The following is a 16,754-nucleotide window of genomic DNA, read 5'->3' on the forward strand; positions in this document are numbered from 1 at the left end:
TGGGAATCCTTGAAGTAGACTATTTTGGTATGAATGTCCTGTTTTCTTCGTGAAACTAAATTTTGATTTGGATTGAACTTGTAGCTTACTTGTGGTTTAAATTATTGATTAAATTGTGGTTGGAAGTGATTGATGTTGTCAAGGGCTAATGATTGATGAAACTCTTTGCCATTGGAATGATTTTATAAGTATTACTGGATGATGGAATTTAATTGCTGGAATGTCTTGGAGGCCTTACTTTTATTTTTATTTGTTCATGATGAGCTTGCTGAAACCAAGTGCTAATGATTGATGAAGCCTTGGTCATTCATTTTATTTTTATCAGAAATGCATTTGTTGAAATCTAGGGCTAATGATTGACGAAGCCCTAGTAATTTGCTATGTGATTTTTGCCATATTTTGATCCATAATATAATTTCGAAACGGGATCGGAGCTGTGGAAATTGTATCGACCTTGCGAACTCGAGTAACTGTGATCAAATTAATCAAAAAAAATTTTTTCCAGCTAGTATTAGATTATAAAACTCAATATCTAGTGTTTCGCCTAAAACTTTCCAAACCGATAATTTCCTTTAGCTCAAACTAGCCTTGATAGCTATAGTAAATAAATCCTATAGCTTTTGAAAACCCTAAGTCTTATTCCTTTTCTTTTCATTAAGTATTGTTCTTAGCTAGTTAACTATAGGAAAAGTTCCAAAATACGAGTTTTACTAATTTTAGTGAAAAGCCTGGGAAACTTGCTCGGCAAGAAACCCTATTTTAGAAAAAATAGTTTTTAGGGATAATTTTTGCAAAGGCCGTAACTTTAAAAAAATGTTCAAAGTAACTTTCTAACATTGATATTAAGAGGTTTGTCGACTTATTTCAAGAAAATAATACTAGTTACCCTTTTATAAGAGAAGTAACTCAAGGAAAACTATAAGAAACGTCTCTTCTACTTTTGTCAAGCTTCAATCTAAAAAGATTCTTGATTTTTCTAAGGGAAAGTAAATTAATAGTATATTAGATATACTTCAATGTCTATAAGCTTAAAAACTGAGTAGAAACTCATAGTTTCAAATTTTGGTTTTTAGGATATTTCGAGGACGTGGAATTCGATTTCCAACTTGATATCTGAACTCCACTTTTGGTGAGTGTCCCTGCTTGTTCTATTCCTACTTGATTAAGGTGCTTTCTTGACTTGAAATGTGATACGTGCAAAACTAGTTTTTGATCCATCGAAGTGAGCAGTGTGTACTTTATCGCACTAGCCGTTCGAGTGGTGACTTGCATGAATCATTTTCTCGTGAATCTAAATGTAGTTACGTCGTTGGGTGAATCCTTCGACGCGTGAATCCAACTACCATGAATCTAAATGTAGTTACGTCGTTGGGTGAATCCCTCGACGCGTGAATCGAACTACAATAACGTCGTTGGGTGAATCCCTCGACCAATCAACTACGGGTATATCTCGAGTATACTGCGTCCTTAGTCGGTGAACGGGCCCGGGACAGGGGTATGAATGGTGACGGGTTAGGTATCAAAATAAGACGCTCTACATGGATTATAAGTAGTGAGAGTTGACGGAGGGTCAACTACGATAAATGGTGATCAAGCGAGGAAAAATGGCTCCTGAGAGCCCATGTATCCTACCTTGTGCTGTTATACGCTTTCCTAACTGTTTAAATTTGCCAAGTTATTAATCGCTGTTTGGTATTATGTGATTGCATGTTTTGGGGCACCACTGAGTTTTAGCTCACCCCACGTTTATTGTTTTCCTTAACAGGTTCTGGAAACTGAAAGCTGGACTCTTACTTATGTTTTTCTTTTGGATTGTATTTGAATACTATGACTTACTCTGTAGGCTGTAATGTGTTATCTGGGATAATGTATTCTCCTTTTTGGATTGCCACTTGAAGCTGGAAAATGTGTAAACCCTAATTCGATTACTTGGCTTGTAAGTTTGTATTATGGATTTATGTATTTATCTACCTGGTTTGGTACGACTTTATACTTTGGTACGTAGCACGTAGGACATTTAAGGGCCTCGACTGGTTTTTTTTTTTTTTTTTGTCACTACTATCTCTGAAGTTAATGTGGCTTTAAGGAAGATCTTCTTCGGGAAAAAAATTATTGTGTAATAGATTAGGATATTTTTCGAAAGGATTTGGGTTAGAATGCTTGCGTGAGTCCTGGCGAGAGATGGGCAGACGGCCGCCAATCTTTTGGTTCGCCTCAGGGGGAAGTGGGGTCGCCACATAGTTACCTTGAAACACTAAGAAGAAATGGAAGCCAAGAGTTTCTTTCCCCAACATCTTTTCATTAAAGCCCTTAATCCTTCCTAAATGTCAACTTTTATGGAGTAGATTGCAAGTTTATGGTGAAAACTTAAGGATTCAAGCTAGATTTAGAGGTTGAAGATGAAGTTTCCTCTCTTTTTTTTTCTCTCAATATGGCCGGCTAAGAAGAAGAAGAATAAAAGGTTAGCTTGGTCAAATTTTTTGTTTATTAAAGGCTAAGAAAAGTTTAAGTCCAAGTCAAAGCTCCATAGCTTTTGTGACACTTGACTTTCTACGGTTAATCCTCATCCTATTGTCTCCCAAATGCTAAAATACCTTGCCAACCCCCAATTATCCTTTAGCACCTTATAAAATAATATCTCTTTGTACAAAACTCCTCCTAATTTTCAAAAATTTATCACACACACCTCACTAGGGGTCCTACGTTCATAATGCACTACGAACTTATCATGCACTAACTTATAGCAGAAAAATGATTAAAATCTTGAGTCTCTTATAAAAATATATGAGAAATTAAGGAAATAAAGTAAAGAAAAGAAAATGTACTAAAAAAATAAGATAAAATAAAAATAATTTTCAGATCCTCACAAGTTCCATATCAAACACCTATCCACGCATATTGCAAAATTGAAACTCTCTAAGTACCTGGTAGTATTATGAATAAGTTAGGGTCATAAAATTGGTGATCTGCATATTTGAAGTGTTGGCAAGTACTTGCCTATGTGCACCCCTAGGTTTTAGATGTGAAATTTAAAAATGGAGGGTTAATATCTATGCTGAATAGGTTTGGGCGTCAATCCCTCATTTTATTGAAGTAGAGACATATATACACACCTATGATTCACATTATAAGCAGCGTTTATAAACTTTTACTAGATCAGTTGATTTGACCAATCCAAGGGAACCAAATGGCTAAGCACTAGATCCTAACCTTTCATCTTTGTTGTGAATTTCAAAACAAACTTAAAGTTGTAGCAAATGATTAAGTGATCAATAAGCTTGAAGATTGCAGTATTTTGGTTGGACCCATATTTATCTCTTTTAATGCCTACCATCTGTAAAGATTTTATTACACGAATTCACCTATAAAATGTGATTGTAAAAATATGATTTGACTAGATAATAAATATGTATATGAGAACTCTAACAAGTAAAGGTGTTTGTTAATTTTCAGTTTGTAACTATCGTATAAGTTATATATCATTTAATGCAGAATTTTCCTTCGTGATACATAAGTAATCGCGTGTGCTCGTTGCCTTTTTCCGATTGGGTCGATGCTCCCCCTATACCATGTTATGGAACTTTACAGTCACACTAGTAGAGTTGAAAATAAACCCTTTTCAGCGTATACTGGGCTGTAGTTTGCACAAACACCATTCATCATTGGATGTAGAATTCTAGGAAAACTTTCATTACATGCTTTTTCAACCCAACACCCCAAGTTTCATCCGAAATGACACATGGTCGGAATTAAAAGGGGTGGACCTCAATCTCATCTCTTCCGAATAGTGGAGTCTTTTGGTATTCGGATCCATACAAATAACAATAATAATAATAATTGCCAGAAGGCATACTTTAACCGTCTTTATCGATTATATGGCTATCAAGGTCATCATGCCTTGAAAGGAGTCTGCTATTTCTTTTCATTGAGGTCCATTCGTGGACGTCTTTGTATGTCTTGAATAGGCAGTGGATGCCAGCCCAATTACGTTGAGTGTTGCGTAGTATATAAGCATATTCTTCTCCAACCGAAAGTAGTATGAGCACCGCTGAAGGATGCTGAGCTTCTTTACTTTACTTTATTTTCTTTCTTTCTTTCTTTCTTTTCTTTTTTTGGAAAATAGTTGGTTGGTCATTTAACAACATTTAGAAAGTAAAAATAAAAATAAAAATAATTTTAAAAGAAATTGGAAGATTGTGAATTTTAAACGGATAAAAAGAATTTATGAAGTCTCTTGAAAGAAATCAAATTTCGTATGGTAGGATTTTATTTTATTTTATTTTGGCAATTCAGCTCTTTTTATATAGAGAAGTTTTTCTCAAATATGTTTCTAAAAGCTCCAAAAGTGTTCTCCAATTTACTTGTTTACTTTACAAGCATATTCTAAAAAATGGCACGACTGGAAAACTTTGATAAAAAGACCTGAAAATAACCATGAAAAAGAGCGAGAATTTTTGGTTAAGAAGTCATTTGATAATATTGTAAATTTGTATTTGGATCTTGGTACTATCTTTTACCAGAATTACTAAAAGTATATAACTACTTTGCGTAGCAAACATATATATATATATATATATATATATATATATATATATATATTTTGCCCTGTAGTAGGGTTCTTACCTGTGAGAGCAGATCCTCTGTTCAATATTTGTGTCCAATTTCCTGTCCAATGTGAAACTACGTAGTTTCACTTATTATATCTGCTGATGTGACAATTAAAAATAGGTGGCTATTTGGCTGTCTTATATTTCTTTTTTTTTTTTCTTCTTTTTTGGGTTTCTTTTGTTTACACAACTTTGTTACCATTCCCATCTTTTTTAAATATTCTTTTGTATTTGAAATCTTTAATACTTTGTTTAAAAAAAATGAGAATTGTAACAAAATTATGTAAACAAAGGAAACCCAAAAAAAGAAGAAAAAAAAAAAGTATAAGACAGTCAAACAGTCACCTATTTTTAGTTGCCACATCAGCAGATATAATAAGTGAAACTACATAGTTTCACCTTGGACAGGAAATTGGACACAAAATATTGGACAAAGGATCTGCTCTCTCTTACCTGTTATATCTGTGTCCTGGCCCCCTTCCATTTTCCGAAAGAAGATACCTATTAACGTACCAGTAAATTCTATCTACCTGCTATTTTTAGGTCGACATGATGGGGGATTCTCTCTTTTTCTTTTTTTTTTTTTTTTTTTTTTGGGATAGTTATAGTTTTCAAAGGACCCTTACCTTTCTTCATTACTTTTTGAGTAATTAAAGATCATACTTCAAACATTTAAGTAAGGAAAAGAGTGGAATAATATTTAGGACTGAAAGTTGAATCAAACGACTCATATTCAAATTGAGTTTGGTTTTATTAGAGCGCCGTCGACCTTGATTTACCACTAGTTAAGCTAATCCTAAACAGCATTTTATATTCAATAATTTTCAAATTTGATAAAAAAATTATTCAAACTCAGTTTGATAAAATAAATAAATCAATCTTAAACAAAATTTCAAATTCGTTAAAATAATTAAACAAGTATGAATACTAGGGTGTTCGATTTGATTAGAGTCATTTTTATCCCTAATAATATTTCAATACGACAACAGTAACGTTATTTTAATGTTGATTTATACAATGTTTTTATTTTCCAATTGGATGCAGAAGGGCATACGATGAACACATTACAAAAGGATAGTAGATTCACTATTAATGCTTTAGAATTACCATTAAATGCCTGAATTGTAATACTTTTGTGAAAGATATCTATATTTTCGAAGGAAAAAAATAACACATGGCGAACTTCTTATTGCGTGCCCTGTGCCCACCAAATAGACAAGCTCATTATAAATACAGTGAACTAAAACCTGACCAATCTATCGATTTAAATCCTCATTTTGGCGATAATATATAATAAAAATGTTCCTCCTATGGAAATGACGCATTTTTCGTTCACATTTAGCGTTCGTTTGGGTTGTAGGGACTTATTAAAAGTATTTCACCTAATAAAATTTTTAATAAAAATATTTATTAAATGCTTAAATGTGTCATTTAGATGCATATTTGGATAAATGTTTATTTTGTTGGATAGTGTGGACTTTCCAAATATTAGATGTACTTGTCTCTTCATTGAGTTCATAATATAGAATAAATTAATTAAATTTTATTTTATATTTTTTAAAATACAAAAACTATTCTAATTAAAAGCACTAAATTTGACCTTTTGCTTAAAGTACTTTTAATGCCAAAAACTCTACTCTTAAATTTATGAAGTAATTTTTACCAAATACCTTAAAAGTATTCTTATTACCCAAAAGTGCTTTTCCAGCAAAAGCACCGTACTCCCAAACAGACTCCTAGAAAGATAAAATTCATTGATAACAGTTTCCGCTGAAGAATCTAGAAGTCATGGGGATTGATTAAAATTTGAAAATTATGCCTGTATTGAATTGACTGGCTTTTAATCGTAGGTTAAACTCCTTTATGAGCTATAAAGACGTTCTTTGAAATATTTCTGCAACCAGTTATAACCTTATTTCACCAATTACAAATCCTTTTTAATGTATCCATGCACAAGGTATGAACTCGAAATAATTTTGGTCCAAATGCACATCACATGCATGGAGGCTCATGTGCTCTTTCCCGGAGCAATGTGTTTTAATCTGTCATTAAAACATAAAACTCATAATTTATTTTGTACTCTTTAACTTTTCTGCTTATTGTTTCCATTTAATTTATTTCACGTGTCATTCTTTCAGCTCAGCTTCTACGATTAACCAACTCTGACCGAGATCTATTTGAACAGAGAATTGCCGGATCATCCTGTTTCGCCAAGTTGTTTGGTTTATAGATAATAATCATAGATATATTCGGAAAATTCTCTTGATTTCTTTACGAAATTATTTTCTCAATTTTTTTATGCACTATCAGTATATATACTAATGGATCTAAATGTACGTCACATGTACAAAATTTAGTGTTCCAATTCAAGTTAAGATGAGATGCCGTACGTTTAGATCCGTTAGTGTACGCACTAATAATATAGAAAAAAAAAATTAGTCCTTAAATAATTCGTCAACAACACTTATTTCACCGTTTAACATTAAATCCCTTAAATTTGACTTAAAATATGATATTCAATAGAATTATAAATCTCCTTATTTTTTGTGCCATTTGCTAAGATTTTGTCAAGTGTACTAAGGTGACAAACAACTCAACAAAACGTGGAAGTACCGAAACCTGCGGCTTTGCAAGCTAGCCTAGCTCCCAACACACAAAGTTGCATATAAAGACTCGCTCATCTCCACGGAATTCTGCTACCTCACTCGCCCTCCTCCCCACCCACTCCCCCACCCCCAACCCCACAAACACACACACACACACACACAAATTCACTCCAAAAACAGTAGAAAACAAAAGCCCACAATTTATAGTTACTCTTTTTTGTTTCCAATGTTATTATCCGAAAAGTGGAAATATCATCAATGAACGCCGCCGCGACAACAGCCAAGGCCAATATGGCTAGGATTCTGATTATGATTGTCATGTTATCAAACAACCACCACCTATATTGTGTGGCCACGGCCACCAGTCCAATAAAGACGGTGGTGGTGCTAGTAATGGAGAACAGATCATTCGACCACATGTTAGGGTGGATGAAGAAGCTGAATCGAGAAATCAATGGAGTGGATGGCTCAGAATCGAATCCAATCTCGACAGCTGATCCAAACTCTCCTCGCATTTTCTTCGGTAATCAATCCCACTTTGTAGACCCTGACCCCGGCCACTCTTTCCAGGCCATCCGTGAACAGATTTTCGGCTCCAACGACACCTCCGCCAATCCTCCGCCCATGGATGGCTTCGCCCAGCAAGCTCGTTCTATGGATCCCAACATGACTCAGAGTGTCATGAATGGCTTCGTACCTGACATGGTATGTTGGCTTTTCAGTCCTTTTCTTTTTCTTAAAAAAAAATGCTTTCGATGTCTACGTTATTGTCCTTTGGAGAGCTATTTTCCACTAATTTTTTTTTAATGTTTTCAGTAAACATACTTTTTTAATCATTTTTTTCCGTAAACACATTTCTTAATTATCTTCACGGATATCAAATTGTTATAGTATAGTTTTCTACAAAAATTCTAAAAAAATAGCAACCTGTTATAGTATAGTTTTCTACAAAAACTATAAAAAATAGCAACCTACACAAGTTTGCTTATATCTACTCAATTATTATGAATTGTAAATTATTGAATCCACTTTTTATTTGATAGCTAAATACGTAATTGTGAGTGCTAGATAGGATACTGCAGTATGGAAAAATAAATTCCTAAAATAAAGTCACAAACACCTGTTTTTCATTTTTTATTTTTTTTTTATTTTTTTTTGTGTTTTCGGTTATGATGATTCTCTGAGATATTATATAGAGGGTAGATTTAATAAAATGGATCGACCTCTAGTGTGAAGACAATTACAACTCAAAACTGCTGAAGACATATAGCCTGTTGTATGGTCCTACCAAGAATACTACCTTCGATAATGACACAAATATAAATCTATCAATTAAATAGAATAGTAATTTCATTAAAAGAAATTTGATGCCGGAGCTGATATAAAGTCATTTATATAGACTAGTTCTTTACAGAAAAGATTTTTTGCTTTTAATGATTTGAAGGTTAGTACCTCATAAAAATTAATGCTTTTATTAAGGGCCAAAACTTGGATGGACCTGGTTTTCATAAATCCAATGGTCCAGATTGTGTTACATCACTTGGTGAGATGGTGTGACACAATTTAAATCATTAGGTTTTTGAAGATCAGATCTACCCACGTGTGAGCCATTGGATATCATTATATTGCAACTAGGTTAAGCCAAATTTTTATGTAATTTAAGTTCCTGGTATGGAATAATGCCTACATGGTATCAACTTCGGTCAATGCTTATGTCTTTCCATTTGTCTGGGAAGAACCATATATATAATGTATTAACATCTCATCTCTCTCTACACCCTTTCTCCAATCTATTCTCAATGATAAATACGATTCGAATCCTGCACTTGACAGCGAAAAGACCCATATTTGTTTATGTGATTCAAAGAATTTTACTCCATATTTTGCAATAAAGCATAGTCGGAGTATACTTGTACAATTTAGGATATCCACAGTGAATTATATTTAGTACAGTGTAATTCATATGCCACATCATCATTTTATAATTCTCTCTTTCATTATACTATCTCTCACCCTCTCGCATCATAGTATCTCTTACTATAGATTATACTCTATAGGGGTATAATAGTATGAATTGACAATCAAATCATATATTTATATTAATAATTCACAATACAGAAATTTGTATTCATCGATTAGGAATATCAAAATTTTGAAGTCGCTTCGTGTACATGAACTTAATAGATTAAGGATTCTACTATTTGGTCGTCTAAGAGTAAACCTAAGAATTTGAACCGTAATTACTCTTTCAACCAAAAAGCAAATTTCTTTCTATGAACCAAAGGTTAGTAGTGGGTCGACCCTATTTTGTGGTGTACCTATGGCAAGTCATTAGACTACCAAATAATAAATACCTTCGATTATTTCTTTGATTTATATATTGTTCTTATAGAGTTCCATTCATGAGAAAATCTTTATAGCAGGTTTCAGACACCATGTAAAGGTACTCTAAACACAAAATACTCACTTCTTCTTAGCAGTTCAATGTGACGTATGCTACCAAAAAGTACATAAGATTAGTCTTTATATACAAGAGAATTCATCTATAAGACAATAGTTGCATGACAGACACTTTATGAAACCACAAAATTACAAACGATTTTAGAGAAATTGGGAGGCAGTTCACTTGGATGGCTACATCTAAAATTTTACAGATGATGTTAAATGAGATCAAGGGATTGATTTATATTAGAACGCTATCAATATTTTATAGCCGTTTATTAACTCTCAATGTTGCCGTGTTTGCAATCTTGAAAATATGTTCCTTATTGTTCATGGTGAAGATTCCCCCCCCCCCCCCCCTCCTCTTCTGTGGTAAAAATGGCAAGGTATAGGAATATATTCATGTGACATAAGCACAATGTACCCTATCCAAAACAGAGTGCATGCGTCAGCTTTCTGGTTTCATTCTAACACTCCACATTTTTCTTGTTAGACATAACAAACGTTAAGTAAACAACCTAAGAGCATGAGGTCATTATAGTTTTTTAATTTGGTTATCTATTTCTTTTAATTCAACAGTTATTGATTGAAGATTTCTTAACATAACCCAAACTTTCCATTTTGATGTTTAAATTAATGTATAAAAATTCTTTGCTAGCTGTATATTTATGTACTGTCTAATTTGGCTAATAAAAAGAGCTCGTGCAGATTAAAATATTTTACTGAAAATTCTCAAAGTTTAGGAAAAATGTGAATAAGAAATCCATTTCTTGAGAAAATGAAAATTCCTGGTAAACCTTACATGAAATGAGGAAAAAAAAAAAGAAGGGATTCACAGCCCGACAAGTTCAATTGAACATGTTGCAAGATGAGATTGATTTTATGCCAAAATTCGTGGCTTAGAATTGGAATTTGGGATTTAATCCATACCTGAAACAAGAAGTTTGGAATGAACTTGCCAGGCTGCTTACCTGGGAAAATTTTTAAAAGCAATAGAAAGAATATGTCATCTACAAATTATTGAGTCACATTCTGATAATTTCAGTTTGTGATTTCAGTTTTACCAGTGCAATATGGGTCCACTACTCATGTAGCTATTAGCTTTATGAGGTTCCTGTAGATCCTGAGCCTTATAAGGGGAAAAGGATCACGAGTCAAAAGTCAGGATTTCACGGCTGTGTAGTAAATGTTTTTTTTTTTTTTTTGATTGGTTCAAAAGAAGTTACAACCATTGTGTAGTACTACAATTGATTCTATGCTAGGAATAGGGGAGGAGAATGGACCTATTGGAAAAGAAGTTAATCCATTGGAAGATTTGAATGGAGCTAAATAACCTTCTGTCATTCTCCAGAAAATTCGACCCCTTGACTTGAGCCAAGTGGCCAAGTGGCTCGTGTAGTAAATGCTGTTATAGCTAAATTATATATTTAGGAGACAATAATATACTCCCTCCCTTTTTTTATAACTTACGTTTAAGGTTTTGCACACCAATTAAGAAAAGTTTTTTATTGTTTAAATCTATACACTACTTTCCTTTTGTACCCTCATTAATTGTCTAATTCACTCATATTTTCTCTCACTAGAGTATTAAATGGTGCTGTTTTACTAGGCCAAAAGCAAGGAGAGAAGTAATAATTACTATGAGTAATAATTAAGAGCCCTGTATTGGTAAAGAGAGATAAAATGGAAAAATTATGAAAAAATAATTAATGCTACATGGGAATAATACAACGACAGATAAAAGTACTTACCAATTGTTCGGTGCCTAGGGGAGAGGGAAAGTTGTTAGAGCCTTCTTCGTCACGAGGTTTAGAATTCAAATTCTGTGTCTATAACAGTTAGAGGTGGAAATGATGCAGGCAAAAGTGAAAAAGTAAAATAAAAACAAATTTGAGCTGTATTTAAAGGACAAATATCAGTTACTATGCAATTCAATCATGTTTTACTAGGCTTTTCTATTATGTGCCTTAAGGGTGCATGCAATTTTATGGTGCAAGGTAAAAGCAGAAATTTACAAATTTTTTGGTTTTCTTATTTTGTGACTTTAGAGCACACCATAATTGCACTAAAAAAAAAATGGTGGATCAGTTTGAACATTCCAAACCCATCCCAAAAATTGCCTACTTTCTCGCAAAAAATAATTTATCACCTAACATAACACTTACATTTTTCACGTACCCTAAGAACACATATAATTGATTAACCTATTTTATTAATGTAATTATTACATATTTTTAACTTATGATTATTGATTTCTTAATTATTATTTATCTTTTCTTTTTTTTTGTTCCTCTATCAGGTCGGAGTTTATAAAAGTTTAGTCTCCGAATTTGCCGTTTTCGACCGGTGGTTTGCGTCGGTGCCGGCATCAACCCAGCCAAACCGGTTATATGTCCACTCGGCAACTTCTCATGGTGCCACGTCAAACATAGCCGCCGTACTAGCCAAAGGTTATCCACAGCGGACAATCTTCGACAACCTAAGCGACGCCGGATTGTCCTTCGGAATCTACTTCCAAAATATTCCGGCCACCTTATTTTATCGTAACCTGAGAAAAATCAAATACTTAGGTAATTTCCACCCTTATGATTTATCCTTCAAAAATGACGCCAAAAATGGAAAGCTACCGAACTATGTTGTGGTGGAGCAGCGGTACATGGACTCTAAGTTGGAGCCGGCCAATGATGATCATCCATCGCATGATGTTTATCAGGGACAGATGTTTGTGAAGGAGGTGTACGAGACGCTGAGAGCCAGCCCGCAGTGGAACCGAACTCTGTTGATTATTACGTATGATGAGCATGGTGGGTTTTTTGATCATGTGGCTTCCCCTGTCAGTGGGGTCCCTAGTCCTGATGGGATTGTGGGGCCCGATCCTTTCTTTTTCAAGTTTGATAGATTGGGCGTTAGGGTCCCCACAATTATGGCGTCACCATGGATTGAAAAGGGATCTGGTATGTTCACTTTCAATTTCATCATCTCCTCCATTTTTTTGCTTTGAGTAGTATTTTATGACTTTAAAGATTCTGATCAATTTTCTTTTTCCTAGTCTAAAAATAATATGAATTGAGTCATATCTTACTTTTTTTAGGAAAAAATGAATATGGTTCAAGGTAAAATTCTACTTTTTTAAGGAAAAAACGAGCATAGATCGGGTCATTCATTTAACTACAAATGAGATCTAAACTTTTTACATCTAAAAAATGGCCATATGGGTCACTTGATAGATTCAGGGTAAAAAATAGTTGAAAACTTAGGTTTGGACCAAATTTTACTGACTTGATTTTGTAAGGAACGCAAACTTATCATTTTAAAAGTGAAAAATGAAAAAAATCATTGGGGGAAAGAAAAGATATGTTGATTTATATTTTAAAAGATTTTCTTTATGTTTAAGTCACAAAAATAAAATAAAAATTTGTATTATACTTCAATTTAGTGAATAGAATAACAGAGAGAAACTGATTTATGGATTATATAAAAATTAAGCTTGGTTTGGGACATCTCACTTACTTTGTTATTAGACATAGATTTTTCAAGATAGATGGAAATACTCTAGTTGTCAATGTTGAATATAGCATTTGAATTTTTTCAGCAAATTAATGATTTCGGATTTTTTTTTTTTTAAAAAAAAACAAGTTCTTAGTTCTTATTAGACACCTAAAAGTTATTGCAGAACAATGTCAATATGCCCTCATTAATGAGGATTTTAATATTGTGGTGAACAATAAAACCTTCATAGCACGACAGTTTGACACTTTTTTAAAATCAATTATCACAGAAAGGATCTGAAGTATAAAATATTAATTTTTCATCAAAAAGAAAGTGGTAAGAGTTTTTTTCTTGCCATTGCATGTATACATCATGTGTACAAATACTCTGATGGTACTTGTCAATTACTCATCATCTTGTTCAAATTGTTTTCATTCATTGTGATAAGAAAATGCTTATCTTGATGCATTTTACCAAATCTAGAAGAAATAAAGGATTATCCAATGCATATGACCAAATATGCATTGGAGCCAAAAAAAACTCACGACTAAAAACAAAAAATTAAAAAAAGAAGGAAACTCACAACTAAATCAGAAAGTATAAAATTTGATATACGAATTTCAAAAGAAAAAGAAAACTACTAAAGGTGGGTAATCCACCAGGAGTAGACAAATGATTTTGTTTACACAGGAGATGTTGATTGGGATATTTGTGATGATGCAGTCGTCCATGGTCCCAAAGGTTCACCATATAAGACATCAGAATATGAGCACTCTTCTATTTCAGCAACAGTCAAGAAGATATTCAACCTGCCATCTTTTCTAACTAGGAGGGATGAGTGGGCTGGCACCTTTGAATCCGTTCTCCAAACCAGGAAAGAACCTAGAACTGATTGCCCAGGTTAGTTGCCTCAATTTTTAAACTTCTAGCGTATAATTACTCGAGTCCTTTCAGTTATTTTATCGTTTTGATATATACTTGATTCCATTCAGATAAATGAATTCATAAAATAGGTTCCAAACAAAATGGTTTATACATACACCTTTCTGGGTCGTATGGTGGCCTACTGCAACATTAATTAAGGGCAGTGTTTTGAAGTTTAGACCGGCAACTGAATCGAATGAGCTTTCAGTTTACGATTCAGTTGGTTCGACTGATTTAACTTCGGTTCAATTATTTTATAATTTTATAACTATTTTAATATTAAATTACTTAGATTAAATTAATATATAAAAACATAAAAGAAATATTTAATGAAGATCAGTTCAAAGGCCTTTTTTAACCAATTTTGATCAGGTTTGACCGGTTTATTTGACTTCTTGAGTTAAATATAGAATCGAACTGGAGTCATGATTGATTCGCAGTTCAACCGATCAAACTGATTGGTCCGATTCGATTATCAGATCTAGGGATGGCAACGGGGCGGGGTTGGGGCGGGGGACCCCTCTCCCATCCCCCGCCCCTGCCCCCGCCCCCGCCCCACCCCGGCACTCGCAGGGCTAATAAAAATTTGTTATATAATTTTATTATGGTTAAATTTTAACAAATAATCAAGTACTAAAATATCAACATATCATCAAATTATTATTCATTGTAATTTTATAATTCAGACTTATAAAAACAATCAAATAAAAATTATTTGAATACAATTCAACATGATGAAATAAATATAACTAAAGTAGTTAAGTTTTCACTTTTGGCACAAATACAATCACTAATTCATTATTGTGATTTGCGCTTGTGCTTTTTTTAAGAAAAAAATGTTATTGTATTAAGTGTAATTAGGGATGTAGTATAAATGTATTAGTAAATTTAGTATAACCAATTAATAATTTGTATTAATACACATATATAATTATTAATATAATTAATAATATCAATTATATTATATATACTAATAGACATTATATAATACATATAACTAATAATATCATTATCATAAGTTTGTAACTAATTAAATTATATATTATATATAATTATATACATATATATTTTATATATTTATTTTTTTAAAGCGGGTGGCGGGGTTGGGGTACACTCCCCCACCCCCGCCCTGTTTCTAAGCGGGGGGGGGGGGGGAATTCCCCCGCCCCCGCCCCAACCCCCTCCCCATTAGCCCCCCACGGGACGGGTGCCCGCGGTCACCCACCCCCATTGCCATTCCTACTCAGATCACTAATTAAAGGGCCAACAAATGGGATTTTCGTAGACTTGTTCGATTGTTGTACTTTTTACATAATATGGTGAATGTTTATATAATTTTGTTGTTACTCATGGACTTTATTCGTGAATACTAACTTAATATATAAATACAACCGTATTTGTAAAGCATACACTAAATCGTGAAAGAAATAGAGTAATCGAACCTCATATCCCACATATCAAAACCAACCGTACTTGCCCAATCCCATTATGCAGTGCACCTTTTATCAAGAAAGTGCCCCAGTAATATTTCTCAAAAAAGAAAAAAACCAACTAAATCGTGGTGGCTTTTGTGCAGAACAACTTCCAACTCCTGTAAAGATAAGGCAAGGGGAGGCGAAAGAAGATGCCAAGCTTACTGAATTTCAGCAAGAGCTAGTGCAACTTGCCGCAGTCCTCAAAGGAGAAGACATTTTGTCATCTTACCCACAACAGATTGGGAAAGAAATGACCGTTAAGGAAGGGAAACAATACATGAAAGATGCAGTAAAGAGCTTCTTTGAGGCTGGATTTTCTGCCAAAAGAATGGGCGTTCATGGGGACCAAATTGTGAAAATGAGGCCATCTCTTACAACAAGAAAATCCAAGCCTTCAAGTCAAAACCACCATTAATCAAGCATAGCAATATTTGGCTTAATTATAATGTAAATACAGCAATATTTATATACCAAGTTCTGTGTATGTGCTAAAAGTATTCACAATATGTCAAAAAAGTAATTAGAGTAGCTGTGGTTAATAATTTCCGGCTATTACAATTTGGGCCACTGAATTATATACAAAAGTCATCATGACCAAATCAAAATTGGGTTTGTTACAATTGCATCTTTGTAGCTTAGAGCAAAAATTACACTGCAACCACCCCCCCCCCCCCCCCCGCCCAACCCCCCAAAACACCAACACCAAAAAAAAGGAAAAAAGAAAAAAAACCATCATCAATGAAATCGTCACTACTATTAAGCCTCAGTTTCACCTTCCTCGAGTACAAGAGAAGCTGTTATGCTTTATGGACCTTTTGTTCTGTCATTCAGTTAAATGGGATGTGACTTGCTTTAATCAAATTAATACTATTAGTTTGAGGAGAGTAAAAAGTTGTCTACCATTAAGGCATTTTTTTCCCTTTACTTTTTTTTTTTGGTTTTCGGTGTTTCCAATTGTATAAACCTTACTCTCTTTCCAATAATCAAATTTATATTTATGCGTGCTATGTTTTATTATGCCTCATTCTAAAATTTTCTGAGGTTAGCTGCAATTTTCTAACATTCATCTGTCCAATTACAACTTTCACGCTTTTTTTTATGTATGCCGAAAACATGGAACTAAAATAACTCACTAGGAACGCTTTTTAAAAGATTACGTAGCACGATTAGGTCGAATAAACCCTTCTGGAATAAATATTCAGCGGCTTGTG

At 33.6% G+C, this 16,754-nt stretch overlaps 1 protein-coding gene across 1 annotated transcript; it reads left to right on the forward strand.

Annotated features, from left to right (window-relative positions):
• The first annotated feature begins 7,330 nt into the window (after window positions 1–7,330).
• On the forward strand, window positions 7,331–16,163 carry LOC113702161 (non-specific phospholipase C2). The gene is made up of 4 exons (XM_027223198.2): window positions 7,331–7,918; window positions 11,955–12,609; window positions 13,868–14,044; window positions 15,645–16,163. The coding sequence occupies exons 1-4, from the start codon at window positions 7,472–7,474 to the stop codon at window positions 15,956–15,958; spliced, it is 1,593 nt and encodes a 530-aa protein (XP_027078999.2). The 5' UTR covers window positions 7,331–7,471; the 3' UTR covers window positions 15,959–16,163.
• The last annotated feature ends 591 nt before the right edge of the window (window positions 16,164–16,754 follow it).

Source organism: Coffea arabica, chromosome 1c (genome assembly GCF_036785885.1).
Source record: "Coffea arabica cultivar ET-39 chromosome 1c, Coffea Arabica ET-39 HiFi, whole genome shotgun sequence".
In the NCBI taxonomy this organism is placed as follows: domain Eukaryota; kingdom Viridiplantae; phylum Streptophyta; class Magnoliopsida; order Gentianales; family Rubiaceae; genus Coffea; species Coffea arabica.

Excerpts from the sequence above, each read along its gene's own strand:
- LOC113702161 (XM_027223198.2), top strand. The coding sequence starts at position 7,472 with ATGAACGCCGCCGCGACAACAGCCAAGGCCAATATGGCTAGGATTCTG. Across the intron at positions 7,919-11,954 it reads ATGGCTTCGTACCTGACATG|GTCGGAGTTTATAAAAGTTT; the intron begins GTATGTTGGCTT and ends TTCCTCTATCAG. Across the intron at positions 12,610-13,867 it reads ATGGATTGAAAAGGGATCTG|TCGTCCATGGTCCCAAAGGT; the intron begins GTATGTTCACTT and ends GTGATGATGCAG.